This window comes from Lactuca sativa, chromosome 4 (assembly GCF_002870075.4).
Source record: "Lactuca sativa cultivar Salinas chromosome 4, Lsat_Salinas_v11, whole genome shotgun sequence".
In the NCBI taxonomy this organism is placed as follows: Eukaryota; Viridiplantae; Streptophyta; class Magnoliopsida; order Asterales; family Asteraceae; genus Lactuca; species Lactuca sativa.
In genome coordinates this window covers 218,819,010-218,838,539 of record NC_056626.2, presented here as the reverse complement: position 1 = coordinate 218,838,539, position 19,530 = coordinate 218,819,010, and the positions used below count along the sequence as shown (strand labels likewise).

The 19,530-nt window shown below is 31.9% G+C and overlaps 1 protein-coding gene across 1 annotated transcript; it reads left to right on the top strand.

Annotated features, from left to right (window-relative positions):
- The first annotated feature begins 13,607 nt into the window (after positions 1-13,607).
- LOC111879682 (kinesin-like protein KIN-7E) lies at positions 13,608-19,530 on the top strand. The gene is made up of 13 exons (XM_042901893.2): positions 13,608-13,974; positions 14,067-14,156; positions 14,251-14,351; positions 14,430-14,543; positions 14,613-14,694; positions 14,778-14,845; positions 14,940-15,005; positions 15,127-15,251; positions 15,576-15,903; positions 16,167-16,271; positions 16,630-17,496; positions 17,622-17,878; positions 19,068-19,530. Exons 1-13 carry the CDS (start codon positions 13,755-13,757, stop codon positions 19,384-19,386), a joined length of 2,742 nt encoding a protein of 913 aa, XP_042757827.1. The 5' UTR covers positions 13,608-13,754; the 3' UTR covers positions 19,387-19,530.

Here is a 19,530-nt window from a genome sequence, read left to right as displayed (position 1 = left end):
AGCCTCAACATCATCTGAAAGATGTCGTACTCTTGCAAGATCACCATATTTGACCTAAATTGGTAAGCCCAAATCAACATCTAAAATTGTAACCTAGATTTAAGCTCTACCTATAGTATTTTACCTAAATCGATAGCTTCATCTCCATTTTCGCCTTCCTCTAAAAGCTCTGCATTTGCAAGCTTTGTCAACACAAGCTCACCCATCTAAAACTCATGAAATCGGTTATGCCTCCATCAATTCCATCAAGAACCAACAACAAACTCTAAGGCTTGATTTGTTTCACCAGGTTGGGATCTTCCTCCATCGATTTCAATAGGAACCAAACGTTTGATTTTGATGGCACTGTTGTGGTAACTGACAAGAAGAGGTATCTAAAAGGAGGAGGCGATCGTCGGCGTTCAGATATTGGCCAAAGCTTAGTGTTTACCGGAGCTCATAAAGAGCTAGAAGAGGAGTTCATAAATGAAATCGATGAAGCTGGTGATGGTAGAGAGAAGCGACTACGTAGAGAAAAATCGATGGTGTAGAGGGAAATCGAGGGGAGAAGGAGTACAGATAAGAGAGAGGTGACATAGGTAGAGGAAATGAAGATCCATGGATTATTCAGTGGGTTCTGGTCATGTTTCTAATCAGTGGTGGCTTCGATGATACTGAGTTGAGGTCTAAATTCAGAGCGATGGCTCCGACAGTGGGATCGATTGCAAATATGGTTATGGGAGGTGGTTCATGGTGAAAGTCGGGTGAATAACAAGATATGGATCTTGTTTGATACCGATCTTATCTTTTTCTTGTTGTATATAAGCTTTAGAGTAAAGAAATGGTGGTCCAGATGGTTTAGCTTCTTTTCAAATGAGAGAAAGAGAGAGAGAGAGAGAGAGAGAGAGAGAGAGAGTGTGAAAGAGAGAGAGACCCTTTATATTAAATAATTATTTTTTTAAATAACGCAAAACTTCATAAATGGTCCCTATGAAAATAAAATGACAGAAATACCCTTCACTTAACGGCCAAATTGTAACGGAGTTAACGAAAATGACCATTTGTTAAAAGTTTTGAAACCATAGAGACGATCCATGAGGTTTTTGTAAATTAGGAACTAAACTTCATATTTTCGAAAACCACAAGGACCATTTTTGAAGTTTTGTCTTATATGTTTTTCATTTATCTTACATACTTATAAAAGATACATTTTTTCTTGCACCATATTAATTTGAAGCCTCCAAAACATTTTTCTTTGAACCTCATGCATTTGAAACTCCAAAGACTATTCAACTTATATAATTTAATTTATGATTAATTGAAATGGTATGATTTGTAACTTCCAAAACTCTTCAAATCATGCTATTTAATTGATGGATTAAATGAAATATTTAGCCTATATAAGAACATTGTAGCTTGCATATTGCATGTATGTCAACACAAAATGATAGATTATATTGGTAGACCTTGAAGAGTTATACGATTTGTTCCATCGATGTAAGAGAACAATTGCAACTTTTCTAAATGTAAATGTAAATTTGGTGCATGTAAAGTTTTATATATTAACCAAGCTTCAAATTTGGGTTTGTGTATAAAGGTATACTGACAATTTTTTTTTTAATTTTATGTGTTATGGATCTTTTTATAATCATAAGATGATGAAGTGAGACTAATAATTGCTTCTCATGAGCTTTTGGTAAATCAATCTTTAAGCTATTTATCATTTAGAGCAATTAACTTTGTTAACATGTATGTATATTTATGTCGTCTTTCTCTTTTATGTTAAGACAATCTATTTTTCAGTCCAAGAGAACATTATTCAACATGTATTTTATGTTATTAGTTATGTACTATGTTAGTTTCTATCGTTTATTTTGGTGTAAATAACATTGATGGAACTTTTGATAAAAGGAGTTTACACTTATTATCCCAAAATATTGGTGATAGTGATAAATTAGAACGAATGATTTTAAATATGATATGGATTTATTGTTAAAAACCAAAGATTATTTGTGTGTTATAAAAATATTTTCATTATGTTCTCAAAAAATTTATATGTATGTATCCATTTTTTAAATGTTTTTTATAGTAATAAAAATAAGTACTCTATTATATCTTATTACATTAGTCAATTTTTTTTCCTATTCATTCTTCACCTTAAAGTTAAAGTAAAACTAAATAAAATATTAATACTTTGATAAGAAAATATTAATACTTTTATATTCCTTCATTAATAGCATTTATAATATTTATAAATTTCCAATAATTTTTTGCATTCTCTTATTATATATGTAGTTATATTAGTATATTTTTCTTACAAAAAGTCGTCATTTGATTAAAGATATTGTAATTCAAATGTTTTCATATAGTTGAAGCATTCATGATCCAAATATGATGATTTGAAAAAATGAGTTATGTCGCATCGATGGTAATTGTAATATGATTTTTTTCTTTGAAACAACACAAATGAGGCTTTTCTATTCTTTCTTTCTATTCAGTTTCTCATTTGATCTTTATATGTGATTTGTGCGTATTACTCAATCTTGAATGTGACTCTCCAAATATCAATGCTTTACTTGAAATATCTTTTTGATTCTTCTTTTTTAAGAAAAACATTTTGATTGCAGGTTAATGAAGAATTCTCATCAAGTTTCTATGGTTGAATGGTGTTAAATGAAGAAATAAGATTCAAAAAATGGATAAAGGTTTTTTATTTGAGCAAAGTAGACGAATGTTAGTTTTTTCTTTTGATTTAAATGTATATTTATGTAACATTTTTATTTATTTATTCAACAACCCAACGTTCTTAATTATTTTATTGTAGTTTTTCTATTTTGATTATGTTTATTTTCTATTATTTTTTTGTTCGGTTATTCTACACAACATATTTACAAGACAATATTTAAAAGATAACATAATTTTTGACATTTGATATGTAATTATGAAGAATTATCATGATATGTTTTTTATATGAAAGTAATTTATCCATAATACTACGACAACAATTACATATGACATTTACGAAAATATATATTATATGTGATTTGTTTAACATATATGTATATATATATATATATATATATATATATATATATATATATATATATATATATATATATGTATGTGTGTGTGTTGTAAATTTATAATTAAATATTTTTATGTTTAATAATTGAAGGGATTAAAAGATGCATCAAAACCAATTATTTAGAAGAATATAATAATAATAATAAATACACATTTTCAAGTACCGCATTAATTTGAAACTTACACTACAACTCAAGAGTTTTCTAATTTAAGTATATTTATTAGTTACAACTGAAGAGTTTTTAACTTATGATTATTAATTAGTAATCACTAATAACTTTTTATTTTTCTTTCTTTCTTATATAAGGTTATAAAGTTTTGCTCATTAAAAACATTAATGTATTTGAAGAGATTAGTGATTTAAATATGAAGAGTTAATATAAATGTTCTAATAGATGTTTTAGTGTTTTTATGTTATTAAAAGTTGTAGTGTTTATTTTTCATATTTTTTATTATTTGTTATATATATATATATATATATATATATATATATATATATATATATATATATATATATATCTTAATAAAAATGTTATAATAGATGTTTTTGTATTTTTATGTTGCTAAAAGTTGTAGTTCATATTTTTTTTCATACATTTTGTTACTCATTATATATAAATTATCACACGTTTGATATATAATTTATATAATTTTAAACGGTTTATAAAATTATCAAATAATTATATATATCACAATGACCTAAAATAATTAAAACTATAATGTTTAATGAAACTAATATGTTAACTATATGTTTGCTTTTTTATTAACATTTTGTTTCAAAGAAGAAATATTATATAATAATTTGGTAAAAATTATTATTTTAGCTATATAATTGTATTATCGCGCAACGCGCGGGTATTCGTCTAGTTTAATATTAAAAATAAATAAATAATAAAAAAAAGAGAGAAAAATTGTATTGCATTTTATTTTTTATTTTAAGTTTTTGATATTTATTTATTTATGAGTAAATTATGGTCCTCGTGGTATTGTGTTATTTGCGAGTTTTTGATATTTTTATTTTAAGTTTTTGATATTTATTTATTTTTTATTTTAAGTTTTTGATATTTATTTATTTGTGAGTAAATTTAGTCTTTAACTCAAGTTTTCATATGTAGAGTTGTTAAATGTCAAATTTAATACATTTTATGTCCCTAAAATCTGTTTTTGTTGCATCATTGGTTCCTAACGAAACTAAAAAGACTAATATGTCATTTAGTCTTTTACTTGAGTTTTTATATTCTTTATTTTTTAATATAATTCAAAAAAAATGGTTTCACTTATACTCTACTCATCCCTTTTATCCCTACCCACCCCTATTTGTTTTCTTTCTAGCAACATATTCTTATTCTTTTACCACCGTCACCCTCTTCTCAGTCTAAGATGAACATCTTTTCTTGTCGGAGAAACCACAGACCGCACCAGTGGCTTCATCGTACAACCCATCAGCGTCTCTCTCATCAAAGTTTCCTCCATGTTAATACTTATCATCAAATCTTCTCTACATTCAATAACCTTAACCATACCACCAAACCCACTATCACCGGAAACCTCCCTAAAACTGTCACCACTACCTTCGGCTCCTAGAGTGTATACCACCGCCCCATCCTAAATGTGACACTACTACCTTCGACTCTCTATATCGACTTAGATCTCTACAACTGACATTTCGATATTGCAGGGGGTTAGGGTGTTTACCAGAGTTGAGATATATAGAGAAATGAGATAAGAGAAGCTTGACGGTGATGTGTTAACTAGAGTTGAGAAAGAGAGAGGAGGGAGTTCTTGGTTCCCAAAAAACATACAAGGCAACGATGGTGATTTGAGAGTTGTTTCCTTCTTTGTTGAGCTAAGAGATATTAACTAAGTTTAGAGAAAAAAAAAAGAATGTATCGTAAGAATAAGTAGGTTGGGTGGGTGTATCCGAGTTTGGATCTGATTTGATGTTGCAGGTTTGTTGGTGAGTTTTTCTGGCTAGACTAGTCGTTGGGGGAACAAAGGATGTGGGGTCATAATCGATGTAGATTGGGGAAATGTTTTTTTAATTTATTAATATATAAACCATAATTTAATTATAAAAGAAATTAATAAGGACACAATAGTCCTTTAGGTCAGGGACTAAACGTGCAACAATTTTGATATTTAAGGACTAAAAATGTAAAATCTGACTTTGGGACTAAGCATGCAACAACACAATACCAAAAGGACCATTTGCGTAATCTACTCTTTGTTTATTAATAGAAAATGAATTAAAGATTTTTTTTTTAAATTAGGATAAGTCCATAATAGCTTTTTTTAGTTTTTTTTCTCATAAAATAGCCACAAAACGGAAAATACCCATAATAGCTATAATTTTCGTATGCCATATCTGCAAAAATCGTGCTGGCTTGCAGATTTGAAACAACCGAAAATATGGTCCCAAAAATTTCATTTTTAAAATAGATAGAATAATATTTCCAAGTATCATCCATATATCTCAACAAAACTAATGTATCAAATGTTATAAAAATCATAGTAAATACCATATGCGGAATCCCAATGGTATGTGCGATGTAGTCAACCCAAGCTCTTCCCCTTGGAACCAGAAGTACCTGAAATATAAACTGAAATCTGTAAGCACAAAACTTAGTGAGTTCCCCAAGATAACGCATACCAAACATATCACATAACGAGCCCCACCCACACTCGCATAACGCGCCCCACCCACGCTCGCAATACAGGCCCCGCCCAAAAAAACATGCATATACAAGCACATACAAGTATCACACAAACAATAAGTATATCAACATAATCAATCAAGGGTCGGCCTTGGTGCCTTAGACCCGCTAAACCCGGTTATGAAACTCACCTCGAAAAGTTGATTGAAACGAATAATCCCTGGCTGCTGGCCATACAGCTCCCCGAGCTATCAATTGCCACATAAAACGAATTGGGATCTACATTATAACCAACAATCTCTACTTAGGGTAAAAAGACCATTTTACCCCTACTCTAGCTTGGCCCAAGAATGAAGCCCATATCCACAATCCATTGAGGCCCAAAATATGACCTAATTCCCAACTCCTTCACATGGGCCTTAGCCCAAGGCCCAATAACATACTTGGCACAAAAACTACCAAAGTCAGATGGCCCAACTAACCCTAAACTTCCAAGCCCAAACCGAAAGTCCATTAACGAAAAGTCATCAAACTGAGTATGCCGGGTGTACACAGCTGCTACGCTAAGCGTATTGCATCGAGGGCTTGTACGTTGCACGTACAGGCTTATACACCCAGCATCCTCAATCAATTCAGCCAACTTCGAGATTAAGCTCCTAATCTGTTAAGACTTTGCTCCAAAATGCAGATCTGACCCCTCTAAGCTGAAATGTCACGTAAAGTTGCTAACTTTACATCAATGTATGACCATAAGAAGATCAAAAAGGACCTAATGAATGGCTTAATGGATGCATGAAGCCTCTAACTCCATAAAGTTGGCACCTTTATGCCAAAGGAGTCCATGAAGACCTTGGATCTGAAAGAATAAGACTTTCGAACGTCCTAATCCCAACATCCATCCAAACCATCGCTAAAAACATAACTATTAAACCAAAAAGGAGATCTAAACATTTAGCAATCAAGATAAGAACTTGATACCTCATGTCACACCCCCGAACCAGACGGCCGAAACGTCCGAGGGCTCTTGTGACTTAAATTGAATACCGTCACAATGAATATACATGAAGCATAACATAAATCTCCATGCATTGAAATAATACAACCGATATTGTTTACATCCGGTACATAGTTTTAGTCATTACAACTTCATAACAAAAATTGTCTGGTGGATATCATAAGCAGACACCCTAACATTACTTGGTACTTATTCTTCGGTTTACCTGCCACCTGAGAATACAAGTCATTTTTTGAAAAACGTCAACATATGAAATGTTGGTGAGTTCATAAGCAATGTTGTGATAAAATGATTTAGAGTAGTTTGTAAAACCCAGAAAATCCGATATTTTCTGAAAAGATTATTGTAAAAAAAAAGTGTGAAGATCCGTAAATATATGCTCGTTGATTGTTCAAAACATGTATAATTGTTGAACTTTTGTATAGATCGCGCAAGTGAAAATGTTGAACTTCCCAGGAAAACCCGATGTTTTCCCAATACATAAAATACAATGACTTCTCTATTGTTATACCGATACATCGAATGATTTTGATTACCCGGGTGGCATTGGATTAATTGGGGTTTGTGAGTTGTTATAATCACGCATTAAAGAAAATGACTAGTTTATAACTACAGATTACGAACGATCCTTAAAGGCGTCGGCCGTTACTACTCACTTAATCCACCCACCATGATTACTCTTGTTTAACGCCCTGAATCTGTTTACTTTGATTTCTCATAAGCCCAACAACCGAGGAGAAAGGAGAGTACGAAGTCCCGTTATTTCCATGAGTTATTTAAGGCTATCAGGAATGCAAAAGACACGTTGGCCCAACTCACATTTGACTTCTCGACCTTACTAGCAGTACTAATGGGCCAATAGGACCCGACAACACATTAGAGCTAGCGAAAGTCCTTTTACATGAAATCGGGTCATGAGAGGCCCAATAACACATAAGCACATTCCCTTTGGGCCCAAAGATCATGTTAATGGGCTAGCAAGGCCCAACAAGCATGATTTGAAACTTTCAAGCCCAAAGTTTATAAGTTAGCTTATCATAGTTATCGCGTGTCTAACGAATGGCTTTTGTTTGACGATTTTGTTTTATTATTGATTCGAGACCGAATCAATTCGTTCTGTAACGATATTTGTTATTGGGAGTGTAATTGTTTTCCGTTTCATCGGTAGCCGTGGATCTTGTATTTTGTATTAATGAATTTAATTTGTTTGAAAATGGAATTTGACCTTTTCACAACCTTTCTTTCATAAAATAACGCTTTTGGTCCTCTCATATAAAAGAATTTCATTTTTAGTCCTTAAAACCCTTTTCTTGACACTTTTGTATTATTTATTTGAAGAAAACACGATTTTTAACCCAAAACTTATTTTGTTGACAACTTCAGCCCCTTCAAAATAGTGTTTCACGGTTAGGAACTCATTTTCAAAACTTTTACAGTTTTGACCCAAAATCTAAAAAGTTTACATTTTTGGTCCTTTTTGATAGTGAAAAGCATTTTTGACCCTTATAAACATTTTGTTATGCTAGTTACGCCCTGTTTTACATAAAGTTACATTTTCAGCCCCTCAAACTTATCATTTTCACATTTTGAGGTTTATTGGGCCGAGAAGCCCATAATTAGCCCATTAGGCTAAAATTTTACATTTTAAGTCCCTTGAAATTCCTAATGTTCAGAAAAATATTTATAGAAACTGTTTTGACCCTTTTAACCTTCAAGAAACCGTGACTTGTTGATTTTTACCCCAAGTTTGTACTTTTGACAATTTAAGCCCAAAAATGGGTTTTATGTTAAAATTTGTTCATCATGACCTTATAAGCTATTGTTCTTGACTTGTTTAGTGTAAGATAGATTAAGTTATGTTTTTTTCCTTTCTCATGTCTTAGATCTCGGGTTTACACCCTTTTTGGTAACATATTCATCACAATACACATGAAACCACACACATACATGCATCAAATCACACATAGCATACATATACACATAGATCTACACATTTTTCTTGTATTCTCCCCCATAAAACTCATGAAAACCAAAAAGAAAGGGGTATGAAGCTCACCTTGAATGTGGTTTTAGTTTTTGAAGGAAAAGATGAAGAAGAATTCGATCCTAGCAACCTTTCTTGGAGGATGTCGAACTTAGATGTTTCTAAGGTGCAAGATCACAAGTGTTGTATGAGATAAGGAAGATTGTTGGGAAAATGAAGAAGATATGTTATGAATCAAACAGATAACTTACCAAAGATGTGAACTACTTGATGAAAACCTCTTGAATCACAAGCAAAACTCGAGATTTTTGGATGAAGAGGAAGAGGTGTGTATTAAGTGATTTAGAGAGAATTTTTGTGAGGTGTGTGTGTTTCTTTGTGTCTTAGGCCAAGAGCAAAAGAGAGAGGAGAGGAGAGAGTGAGATTGCATGGAAATATGAGAAGTGCATGGATGTTTGAAGTGTAATGCTTAGTTATCCCACATACAAAAATGATGTGGCATGCAAAAAGTCAACTCTTCCTTTCTTTTGGGCTTGGGCCGAGAATGGAGGGGGAAAAGGAAAGAATTTGGGCCCTTAAATGCTTAATCCCAAATTATAGATAATTTAGATAACTTTTAGCCCGAAGTAAATCAAGAAATGATTTTTATAACCTATTAGGGCTAAATTAGGTTAGTTATGGTCTAATAAGGTCCATTTAGGTATTTTATTTCATTCTAGGCTCAACATGGCCCAAAATGTTAAAATAAATTAAAGTGGGTCCAATTAGAGCCCTTTTAAGAGTTCTAAGCCCAAGATAGTCAAATTGGAAGCTTATTGGTCCATTGGGCCCAATAAGAAAATCCTAGTCCAAAATGGACTTAAAGAAGGTTTCTAGGGTTCTCCAATTCTTTGTTGACTATTTGAACGTTTGTATGAAGTGTTTGATTGAAGTTTTGTTGTTATTGAATAAGCATCCTACATGCTTTCACATTATTGGTTCACATTTGTTATCATTGTTAAATGTTTACAAGGCATCGAATTTCCTAGTTGTGACACCTCAAACTTCTTGCAAAACGGGTAGAGTTTATGGATCCAAGACCTCCTCTTCAGGCTAAGCAACTTCTAGCTTCTTCAAATCCTTCAAAATGCATAAAGATGAACACCAAAAGATTTCCAAAAGCTCACACACTCAACAATGGAATATAGGACTCGATTTTAGGGTTTTTGGACATAAGAGGCTGATAAGGAGGCTAACAAATGGGACATAATGACATTATATATGGCTTGCACCCTAAAATTAGGGTTTTTGGGATCTGACAATGTATGTTGCGTGTACCACTTCGTACGCTAAGCGTACATGCATGCCTCCACGGTTCTTAATGATTCACTTACGCCCAACGTACTACCCCAACAAGCCCATTCATGGAAGCCCGAGTCTTTTAAGCCCAACAACAACTTTCATGATTAAACCAATAAATAAACTATTAAATAAATAATTAATACCTTGGAATCATCGGGCGTACAAGATTTTTTTTATTTTTTTTTATTTCCATACTAAGGAAAATGTAAATGGCATGCAAATTTTTTTTCTTTCTTTATTATTTTTTTTAGATTTTTACAGACTACCATTATAATTAGGAGAACCCAAATGATATAATACGTTGATAGATGACCCTTGTTACAAAGAACATAATGCAAAAAAATGAACTCAAACAAGTTTTTCATTGACATATTACACTCCAAATTTGAATGTAATGAAGTCATATTTTTTAGCTTCAAAGTAGGGTATCTAGTGGAAAATATGAAAAAAAAAAACCCTGAACTTTTTATCCTTTATAAATTCTGCATACTAACTTCATTTGAGTTGAATTTTTTTTCATTGTGGTATTTGTAATAAGGTTGGTCTGTAAACATATTACATTTCCAGTTTTGAGATTGAAAATTCATAAATTTTAGCACAAAAGTAGGTTATTCGATGAAAATTATGAAAAAAAAAACACTTCATAATTTTTGCATACAAACTTCATAACAATCATCACTTTGTTTAAACTTTCATAACTGTAAAGGTAACCTGCAAAATTTTCGAAAAGAAAAGAAAAAAAAAACCTGTAGGCCACCCAGATTTTTGCTAATCTTGACATACGAAAAGCTCAAAAACAAAAATCACAAAGCAACACGATTTTCGTAGATGTGACATGCGAAATTGTTGCTATTTCAGTCATTTTTTCATTTTCTTAGCTATTTTGTAGATAAAAAAGCTATTACAATCATATTCTCATTTTTAAATAAATGGGTCCCAACACCCTACAAACACTCCTCTTCTCCTTTCCTATATTCATCCTCTTTCTTCACGACTGGGTGCGGGTATGAACCCAATTCTTTTTGTAGCAGGCAATTTTGTTTTTGAGAAAATGACTATAAAAGAACTTTTTACAACAAAAGTGAAAATTTACGAGTAGCCTTAATTTTTGCAAATGACCATATGCTAAAAGTGAAGTCATTTGCAAAAACATTTTTTTTTAAAAACATGTATTGTCTTATCATTTTGACTGCAAAAATCATAGATTATACTGTGAAAATTAGAGTCACCATTGCAAAAATCCATACATTTTAAATGATGATACCTTATAAAAGATTGTTTTGTAAAAAAAGTTATCAAACCTATTAGCAGATTTTTGAGAAAAAAAAATTATATACGCTTTTTCTTTTGGTTTCCCTATCCATTTTATCCACCTCACCCTTTCTTCTCTTCTCGATATAATATAAGTTTAAACGATTCAAATGCATATTTTATTATTGTTGGTGTTGGTTGTTCATAGCAGTTAGAGAATAAAAAATTAATATTCGTTAGACTATCTTTTCATCTCCTTTGTTAATTAATTAACTATATGCATTTTTTGCAAACATGTTTCTCAACCGAAGGGTATTGGAGGGAAGCTTCCTTCACTTTTTGTGGGCCATACCACCATTTTCCTCATTTTTTTCCCTCACCTAAAACCCAAGAAATGGATGAGAAGGGTTTTCCTTACTTTTTTATTAAATAAAATTACTTTTTTTTTTATGATTTATAATTTTTAAATTAATACTAAACATAAATTTTAATTAAAAATAAAAATCATTTCATTAATTAAAATAAAAATTACATTAAACCTAATATTTAAATAAGTAGAAAATTAAAAGTATAGGGTCTATTTTGTAATTTTCAAAAACTATTTTTGTGAAGAGAATTCAAAGATAGGTGTATTAGACCAAAACATAGGGGGCCAAACATGCCATTTCCAGAAACTTTCATCTTCTTCCTCATTAAAACCTGCAACTCAAAAAAAAAAAAAAAAAAAAAACAAATTGCAGCCACTCACAAGAAGAGTGAGAGTGCGGCAACTCCTCCCCCACCTCCTCCCCGCACCGGCGGTGCGGTGTTCCTCCAAACGGGAATGAGTCCCGCACACTGTTCCCACTCCACTCCGTCCGGCCTCATGGGCAACATAATACTTTATGTGTGTTCTTGATATTAATATTTATGTATGCTATTTGTGTTTTTATGTACGCGTCATGCATGTGTGTTTTTTGGTTTGTTAGTTCTGTAGGTAAATGTGATCAAATCGAATACGGAAATCAAAGGCCTTAATGAAAAAGTCAAATTACCTTATTACATGGCACAAAAAAGGGTCTTAAAGGTTCCAACTTAAACGGCAGTTGGGGTGAGGGATCAACAATGCAACCAAACTATGAGTTAGGGACTAAGAGTTCAATAAATGAAATGTATGGACTAAAGGCGTTACAAACAGAAAACCAAAGGGACCAAAACAGCAGTTTACTCTAATACGTAACTTTTGTAAAGCTCAAGGAGTGTTGATGCAAATTGATTTCTCAAGCTCGAAAATATCTTCATTTCCAGTTAGTCGTTGAAAATTGGCGGTTTATTTTCAAAGGTCCATAGAAGTCCAACATACACGGACTAAAATTTTCCAAAATCCCTTTGTATTCGTAGATGCTATCGGTATCAACAGACTGCGTTCGAAATTCTCTGATTCATTCATTCGGTTCTACATCCTAATCTGCAGCATTTTCTCTCTCTCTACGATCACGTCAATGGGGTTGATTTTAATTGGATTTGCAGTTTTGATCGGTTTGAAGATCGCTATAGTCTGCGCGTTATTTGTTCGCTGAGTCGATTATAATGAGGTGAGATATAATGTTCTTGCAGCTTTTTATGTTATATGAATGGAACTAGTTTTCGTAATTGAATTCATGGCTTTGTTTGATAGATTAGTAAGCTTTATCTGAATAGTTTTAAGGTAGATAAATCGATTTTATTGCACGCGATGGTCAGTATAGGAGGTTTTTTCTTTAAAATTGTTGTTCTATAGATGGAGTTTGAGCCTCGTTGATTTCCAAATTTATGACCCAACTAACGTTCATTGTCGTGGCGATTTTCTGATTCTGGATTCTTCTGCTGATGATTCTAATTTCAATGTCGATGCTTAAAAGTTTTAATTAAGCTAGGGTTTATATGAGAAATCTAACTGCAGCTGTGTTGATCTTTGTGCATTATTGAATCCATTGGAAATTGTGTATTATGATCATATATGAAATGCGATGTTGCATAGTATATGGCTTGAATTTGAATGACGGATTCGTATTCAAGGTAAGCACTGAATACGCTATTCAGGTTTTTTGTGTTCTGAAACAAATAGCTAAAGCTTGTGTAATTGATCTGCACAAATCTAAAACATGTGGGAGATAGAATCGAAACTAAACAGAAACATTCACAAACATTGGCTACTAAGTCATGAAGCTCCTAAATGTAGAAAGTCTATAAGATTTGTAAATTGTAGCCAATATTATACAATATTAGATATGTATGTTGATTTTCTTTTTCTGTTCTTTTACAGATGTTGTGGTGAAATGATTTGGGATAAAACCAGAGCCTTCAGGTTCTGCAAATTTTATCACTCTTCATGTCATCAGGAGAAAAAGTGATTGGTTTGTGATCTTTTATCTGGTTCTTTATCCTTTTAATCTTCTTTCACTGCATTTAATCTCATCAAGACAAGATGATGGAGTCAATTTCTGGAGATGAGTATGAATTAGATGATGAACAAGAGTCACCTGCACATGAAGAGAAGATCTTCGTTGCAGTGAGACTTAGGCCTTTAAATGAAAAAGAAATTACAAAAAACGATTTATCCGATTGGGAATGCATAAACAAAACCACTATTGTATACAAGAGCAACCAATCAGATCGACCCATGTACCCAAACGCTTTTACTTTTGGTAATCTATCTTTAAACTATCTGTCTTATAAATTATAATACATTTTCCCCCTTTTTAATTTTAATCCTGATTGATGAATGTTATTGAAATAGACCGAGTATACGGGTTTGATAGTACAACAAAACAACTGTATGATGATGGAGTCAAAGCAATTGCTCTTTCTGTTCTTAATGGCATTAATTGTAAGCATCTTTCTCATGTTATCACATTCTATATCATTATATTTTTATATGATCAATCAACTATTATGTCTTAATTTAATAACTATTACTCCAGCAAGTATATTTGCCTATGGGCAGACAAGCAGTGGGAAGACATACACCATGTCTGGAATTACTGAATTTGCAATAGCAGACATATATGACTACATAAACAGGGTAATTGTTGAAAATTTTTAAAATTTTTTTAAATTCTTAACACCCATTCTCTTCTAAACATGGATTTTTATGTTTCAGCATAATGATAGAGAATTTGTGTTGAAATTTTCCGCCATAGAAATCTACAATGAATGTGTCAAAGATCTTCTCAGTTCAGATGGAACCCAACTTAGACTCCTTGATGACCCAGAGGTTAGAATTGTCATTTCTCCAATTAATCAAAAAGTGTTAATTCATTAATCTTTATGGCTTGTTCTTTAGAAAGGGACAGTTGTAGAAAAACTAACAGAAGCTAATTTGAGAGACTGCAACCATTTAAAGGAACTTATCTATGTGTCAGAAGGTAAATACTAAAAATACCATTCATGTTCTTTACTCATTACACAAAAATATGTTTGATAATATAATGGAAGATGTAAAATATAGCTGAGAGACAAATTGGGGAGACTGCATTGAATGAAATGAGTTCAAGATCTCATCAGATTTTACGACTGGTATATATTCTTTTCTTAAAATAACTTTTATAAACATGAATAAGAATACAATTTAGATTAATCTTAATCATTCACAAGATATTAAATCTTTCAGACAGTTGAAAGTTCAGCCCTTGATTATAGAGGAGGTGATAGTGGAAGAACTCTTTCAGCTACTGTGGTATGCAATATGGATGTTTTTTTCCCTTCTAATAACCATTACCTTATATATTTTGTTGATTTTATTTTTATAGATATTAAAATGACCAAAAGATTAAATAAAAAAATGGTTTACAATGCAGAGTTTTGTAGATTTAGCTGGAAGTGAGCGTGCTTCTCAAACATTAGCAGCTGGCACTCGACTCAAAGAAGGCTGTCACATTAATCGCAGTTTGCTAACACTAGGAACTGTTATTCGTAAACTGAGGTCTCCACTTTCTAATTTCTACTTTTATTTTTACTTTTTGGAATTCCTGAAATGACAAAAGGGCCCCTAAGCTATAACAAAGTTGGTCCCACTGGTCTTATGTCAGTCACCTAGTGGTCTGTGTACTTGATTTACATCTCACTTGACATATGGGCCATCTAGGGTTTGTTTGAAAAATAATCTTTTTGTAGAAATGACACAATTACTCCAAAGGGTGTAGCATAGTAGGGGTCTTTCTCACATGATGGACTTGGTGTAGGACAGTGTGGGCCAGCTGAGGGGTTGTGTCTGTCTGTTTGACAAGTTTTATGATTTTGGATGCAGTAAAGGAGGAAATGGGCATGTGCCTTATAGAAATTCGAAGCTAACACGCATACTACAAAACTCTCTTGGAGGCAATGCAAGAACTGCAATACTATGCACTGTGTGCCCTGCACATAGTCATGCTGAACAATCAAGAAACACCCTTCTTTTTGGTTCTTGTGCTAAAGATGTTAACACAAATGCACAAGTTAATGTAGTGATGTCAGATAAAGCATTAGTGAAGCAGTTGCAACAAGAATTAGCTAGATTGGAACGTGAGTTAAAAGTTTCTCCTCCTTCGAATGACTCTACATCAATAATTAGAGATCTTGAAATTCAACTTGAAAAGGTAACAAATATGCAAATCACGTCACTCACACTTAGTACATTGGACATTCATGACATCATATGACATCACATAATATAACAATAACAAAGATAATACAGATAATACAAACATTCATGACATGACAGAACAAATAAAACAAATAATACATATAATACAGACATTCATGATATAATATGACATGACAGAACAAATAATACAGATAATACAAACATCTATTTCATGACATGACAAAACAGATAATACAGATGCTTTGTATTATGTAGATGGAGGAAAAGATGGAAGAGCTGACTGAGCAACGTGATCTAGCTGAATCTCGCCTTGAGCATTTAATGCAAGTAAATGGAATAGATCGAAATTCTTTGCCATGGGTATGCTTTGAGTAATCTTTTTCATTTTAGTAAAACAGAAAGATAAAATATGTGTTCAATCACTAAAATTATAAAAAAGAGTCCGGTTGTATTACAAATTTTATGTGAAAATTGCCTTTTTCTACAAAATGAAATCATCATTTAGTTAAAAAAAATGAATATATATTATCAAAATGTTTAAAAGTGGGTACTACTACTTCATAAAGAAATTTCTTCAAAAGAAAAAAACCTTGAAATCTACTTTGCAAAATCGGTATTTTTTTGAAAAAAGTTCAAAAGATGGTGGTTTTGTTAATCTTTTACACTAAAATATATAATATAGTTATTTGTTTTTATTTTAATCCTTCCTATTATGTAGGAGGAGGATAAGGACACATATGAGGCAGTTGAGCCTCCTAGAGTTGGTGCTTCATTGCGCATACATGGTCAAGAAAGTCAACGCTCTCCTGATGAAAACTCCCCTCGGATATTCTTGAAAGAATATTCCGTACCCGACCCATATCAAGAAACGGATAACATGTATCAAAAAATAAGAATAAATCCAGAAGACATCGAGAAAACATCATTCACATACGATAAAATCAGAATAAATTCAGAAGACGACTTCAATGAAGATCAACATATCGACAACACAGATTACGAATTCAGAATACATCCCGAAAGAGGTTTCAAGGAAGATCAACATTTCGAAAAAACACCATTCATAGAAGATCGAGACTTTGAGGAAATTTCAATCAATGACGATGACGTCACCAATGAAGAAAAGGCAAAAATATCAACCCTACACGATGACGTCACTAGCGATGATGACGTCATCAATACACAAGAAAGTGAGGACATGAATGAGACAAAATTAGAACAATCTCATTCTCCATGTTCATCTGATTCAGAAGGGGTGATCAATGGTTTCACAAGAAGCAAAAGCTGCAACGAGTTTGCATCATCAGCTCCTCCATCTGATGATGAAATGGTGATTGAGAGTAGAAACAGCAACGAATCTGAAAAGGACTTTTCTGTAATTAAACAAATTATACCAAAATCAAAATCAGAAGCGGATGTTAAAACAATAAACCTGAAAGAAGACACTCATAATCCTCTCACAATCATTGATGAAAAAGAAACAGAAAACAGCATCAAATCATCAAATGAAGGAGATGTTTCCGATCACAATTCTCCTACTGATAAACCAATCAGGAAACTAGAAGATGTATTCAATGATGAAAGGGTATGTATGCATCCATCTTGTTTAATTTAACTTCTATCAAAAATAACCAAAAGAATGAAGTTTGTAAATATCTCATGATTTAACGAATGAAGTTTTGTTTATATCAATTGTAATGGCATGTGTAGGAGGCTGAGGTAAAAGGTGATGAATCAGGAGAAGTTAATAATGAGGTGATGGCTATAACACCTTATAAAGATTGGTCAATGGTGTTTGAAAAACAAAGAGGGGATATAATTAAACTTTGGGATGAATGCAATACGCCTTTGATTCATAGAACTTACTTTTTCTTGCTATTCAAAGGAGAACAATCTGATTCGGTGTATATGGAGGTGGAGCTTAGAAGACTAGCTTTCCTGAAAAACACGTCTTCTCTTGCCACTAGGTACATTACATATTCTCTATGCAAGAAATAGCAACCTACTTTTGTTTATTCATTTTTTATAGCATCTTACTTTCACTTAGTCTTTTTTTATAGCATCTTACTTTTATTTCTTTCTACAATTTTATACTTAAATTTTTTTTTCTTATTAAGACACTATATCTTGAGTAATCTACCCAATTATAACATTCTATTTCCAATTGAACTTCTCATTAGTACATCATGCTTTGAAAAATCTACTAAATTACAACAGTGAAAATCAATATGTATTTAAATGGGTTAATCTCATAAAAGACCTTATATATTTGTTTTTTTTTTTTTTTCTGGATTAAACCTTAATTTTTATTTTTTCCTGAAAGAAACTTTAAAATTTTTTTTTTTTTTTTTTTTTTTCCAAAAAGACCCTTTACTTATTATTTTTTTTTCTGAAAAACACTCAATCTTATAATTGTTTCTGGAAAAACCCTCGACGTTTTTAGTTTTTTTTTTTTTTTTTTTTTTTTTTACCGTAAAAACCCTCATATTTTACAAGAAAAAAACTAGTAAAAGGGTCATACTAAAAAAAGGATTAATCATAAAAGACCTTATATTTTGTGTTTTTTCCAGATTAAACCTCAATTTTATTATTTTCATGAATAAGACCATGCATCATTTTATTTTTTCCGATGTGACCTTTTTAGTCATTTTTCTCCAAAAGAAGTTGTAAAATGTGAGGGTTTTTTCAGGAAAAACTAAAAAAGTTGAGGATTTATTTGGAAACATTTAGAAGGTTGAGGGGTTTTTTTCAGAAAAAATACAAAGTTGAGGGTTTTTTTCAAAAAAAAAATGTAAGGTCTTTTTCATGAAAAAATAAAGATGGGGTTTAATCCGAAAAAAAACACAAAACATAAGGTCTTTTATGAGATTAATCCCCGAAAAAAATGGAAAAATGCAAGGTCTTTAAAAAAAAATAATAATAATAAAGTTAAGGTATAACCCTGAAAACACACAATATATCTGGTCTTTTATGAGATTAACCCTATTTAAACACACTTCTATAGTTGGGTAGATGTTAACATTGTTGTAACACAAAGAAATAAAAGTAACATGCTATAATCAACAAACGACTAAAAGCACTTTGCTATTTCTTCCATTTTATTTCTAGGTTCCTTGTGATACTAAATTGCTAATATTATTATTACAAATTTAACAGTGAAAGGGCTCTTAGTCGTGAAAGAATAATGTTAAGCAAGAAACTCTTAAAAAAGTATTCATCAACGCAAAGAGACCTTATTTTTCGAAAATGGGGGATTCCATTAGACTCAAAACATAGAAGAGTACAATTGTCACGTTTACTATGGTCAAAAACAAACGACATTGATCACATCAAAGAGAGTGCGGATATGGTTGCAAAGTTAGTTGGTATTGTTGAACTAAACCAAACGCCAAAAGAACTTTTTGGGTTAAGCTTTCTTCCTACACCTGACCACATTAAGACCTCCTTTTGGAAAGCTAGCATCTCCTTTACATAGCTATGTTTCATTTTTATATGAAAAACTAAAATTTTTGTTGTAAATAATTACTATAAGATCTTTTCGATCGCGTATAATCTTGTACATTACATATAGATATGTGATTTGAGGTGGAAAATTGAGCCGAAAAGTTTCTTGATTGGA

Bases quoted from the DNA above. Each gene is read 5' to 3' on its own strand.
- LOC111879682 (XM_042901893.2), top strand. From the start codon at position 13,755: ATGATGGAGTCAATTTCTGGAGATGAGTATGAATTAGATGATGAACAA. The intron at 14,352-14,429 runs GTAATTGTTGAA...TTTATGTTTCAG, and splicing joins TATATGACTACATAAACAGG to CATAATGATAGAGAATTTGT. The intron at 17,879-19,067 runs GTACATTACATA...CAAATTTAACAG, and splicing joins ACGTCTTCTCTTGCCACTAG to TGAAAGGGCTCTTAGTCGTG.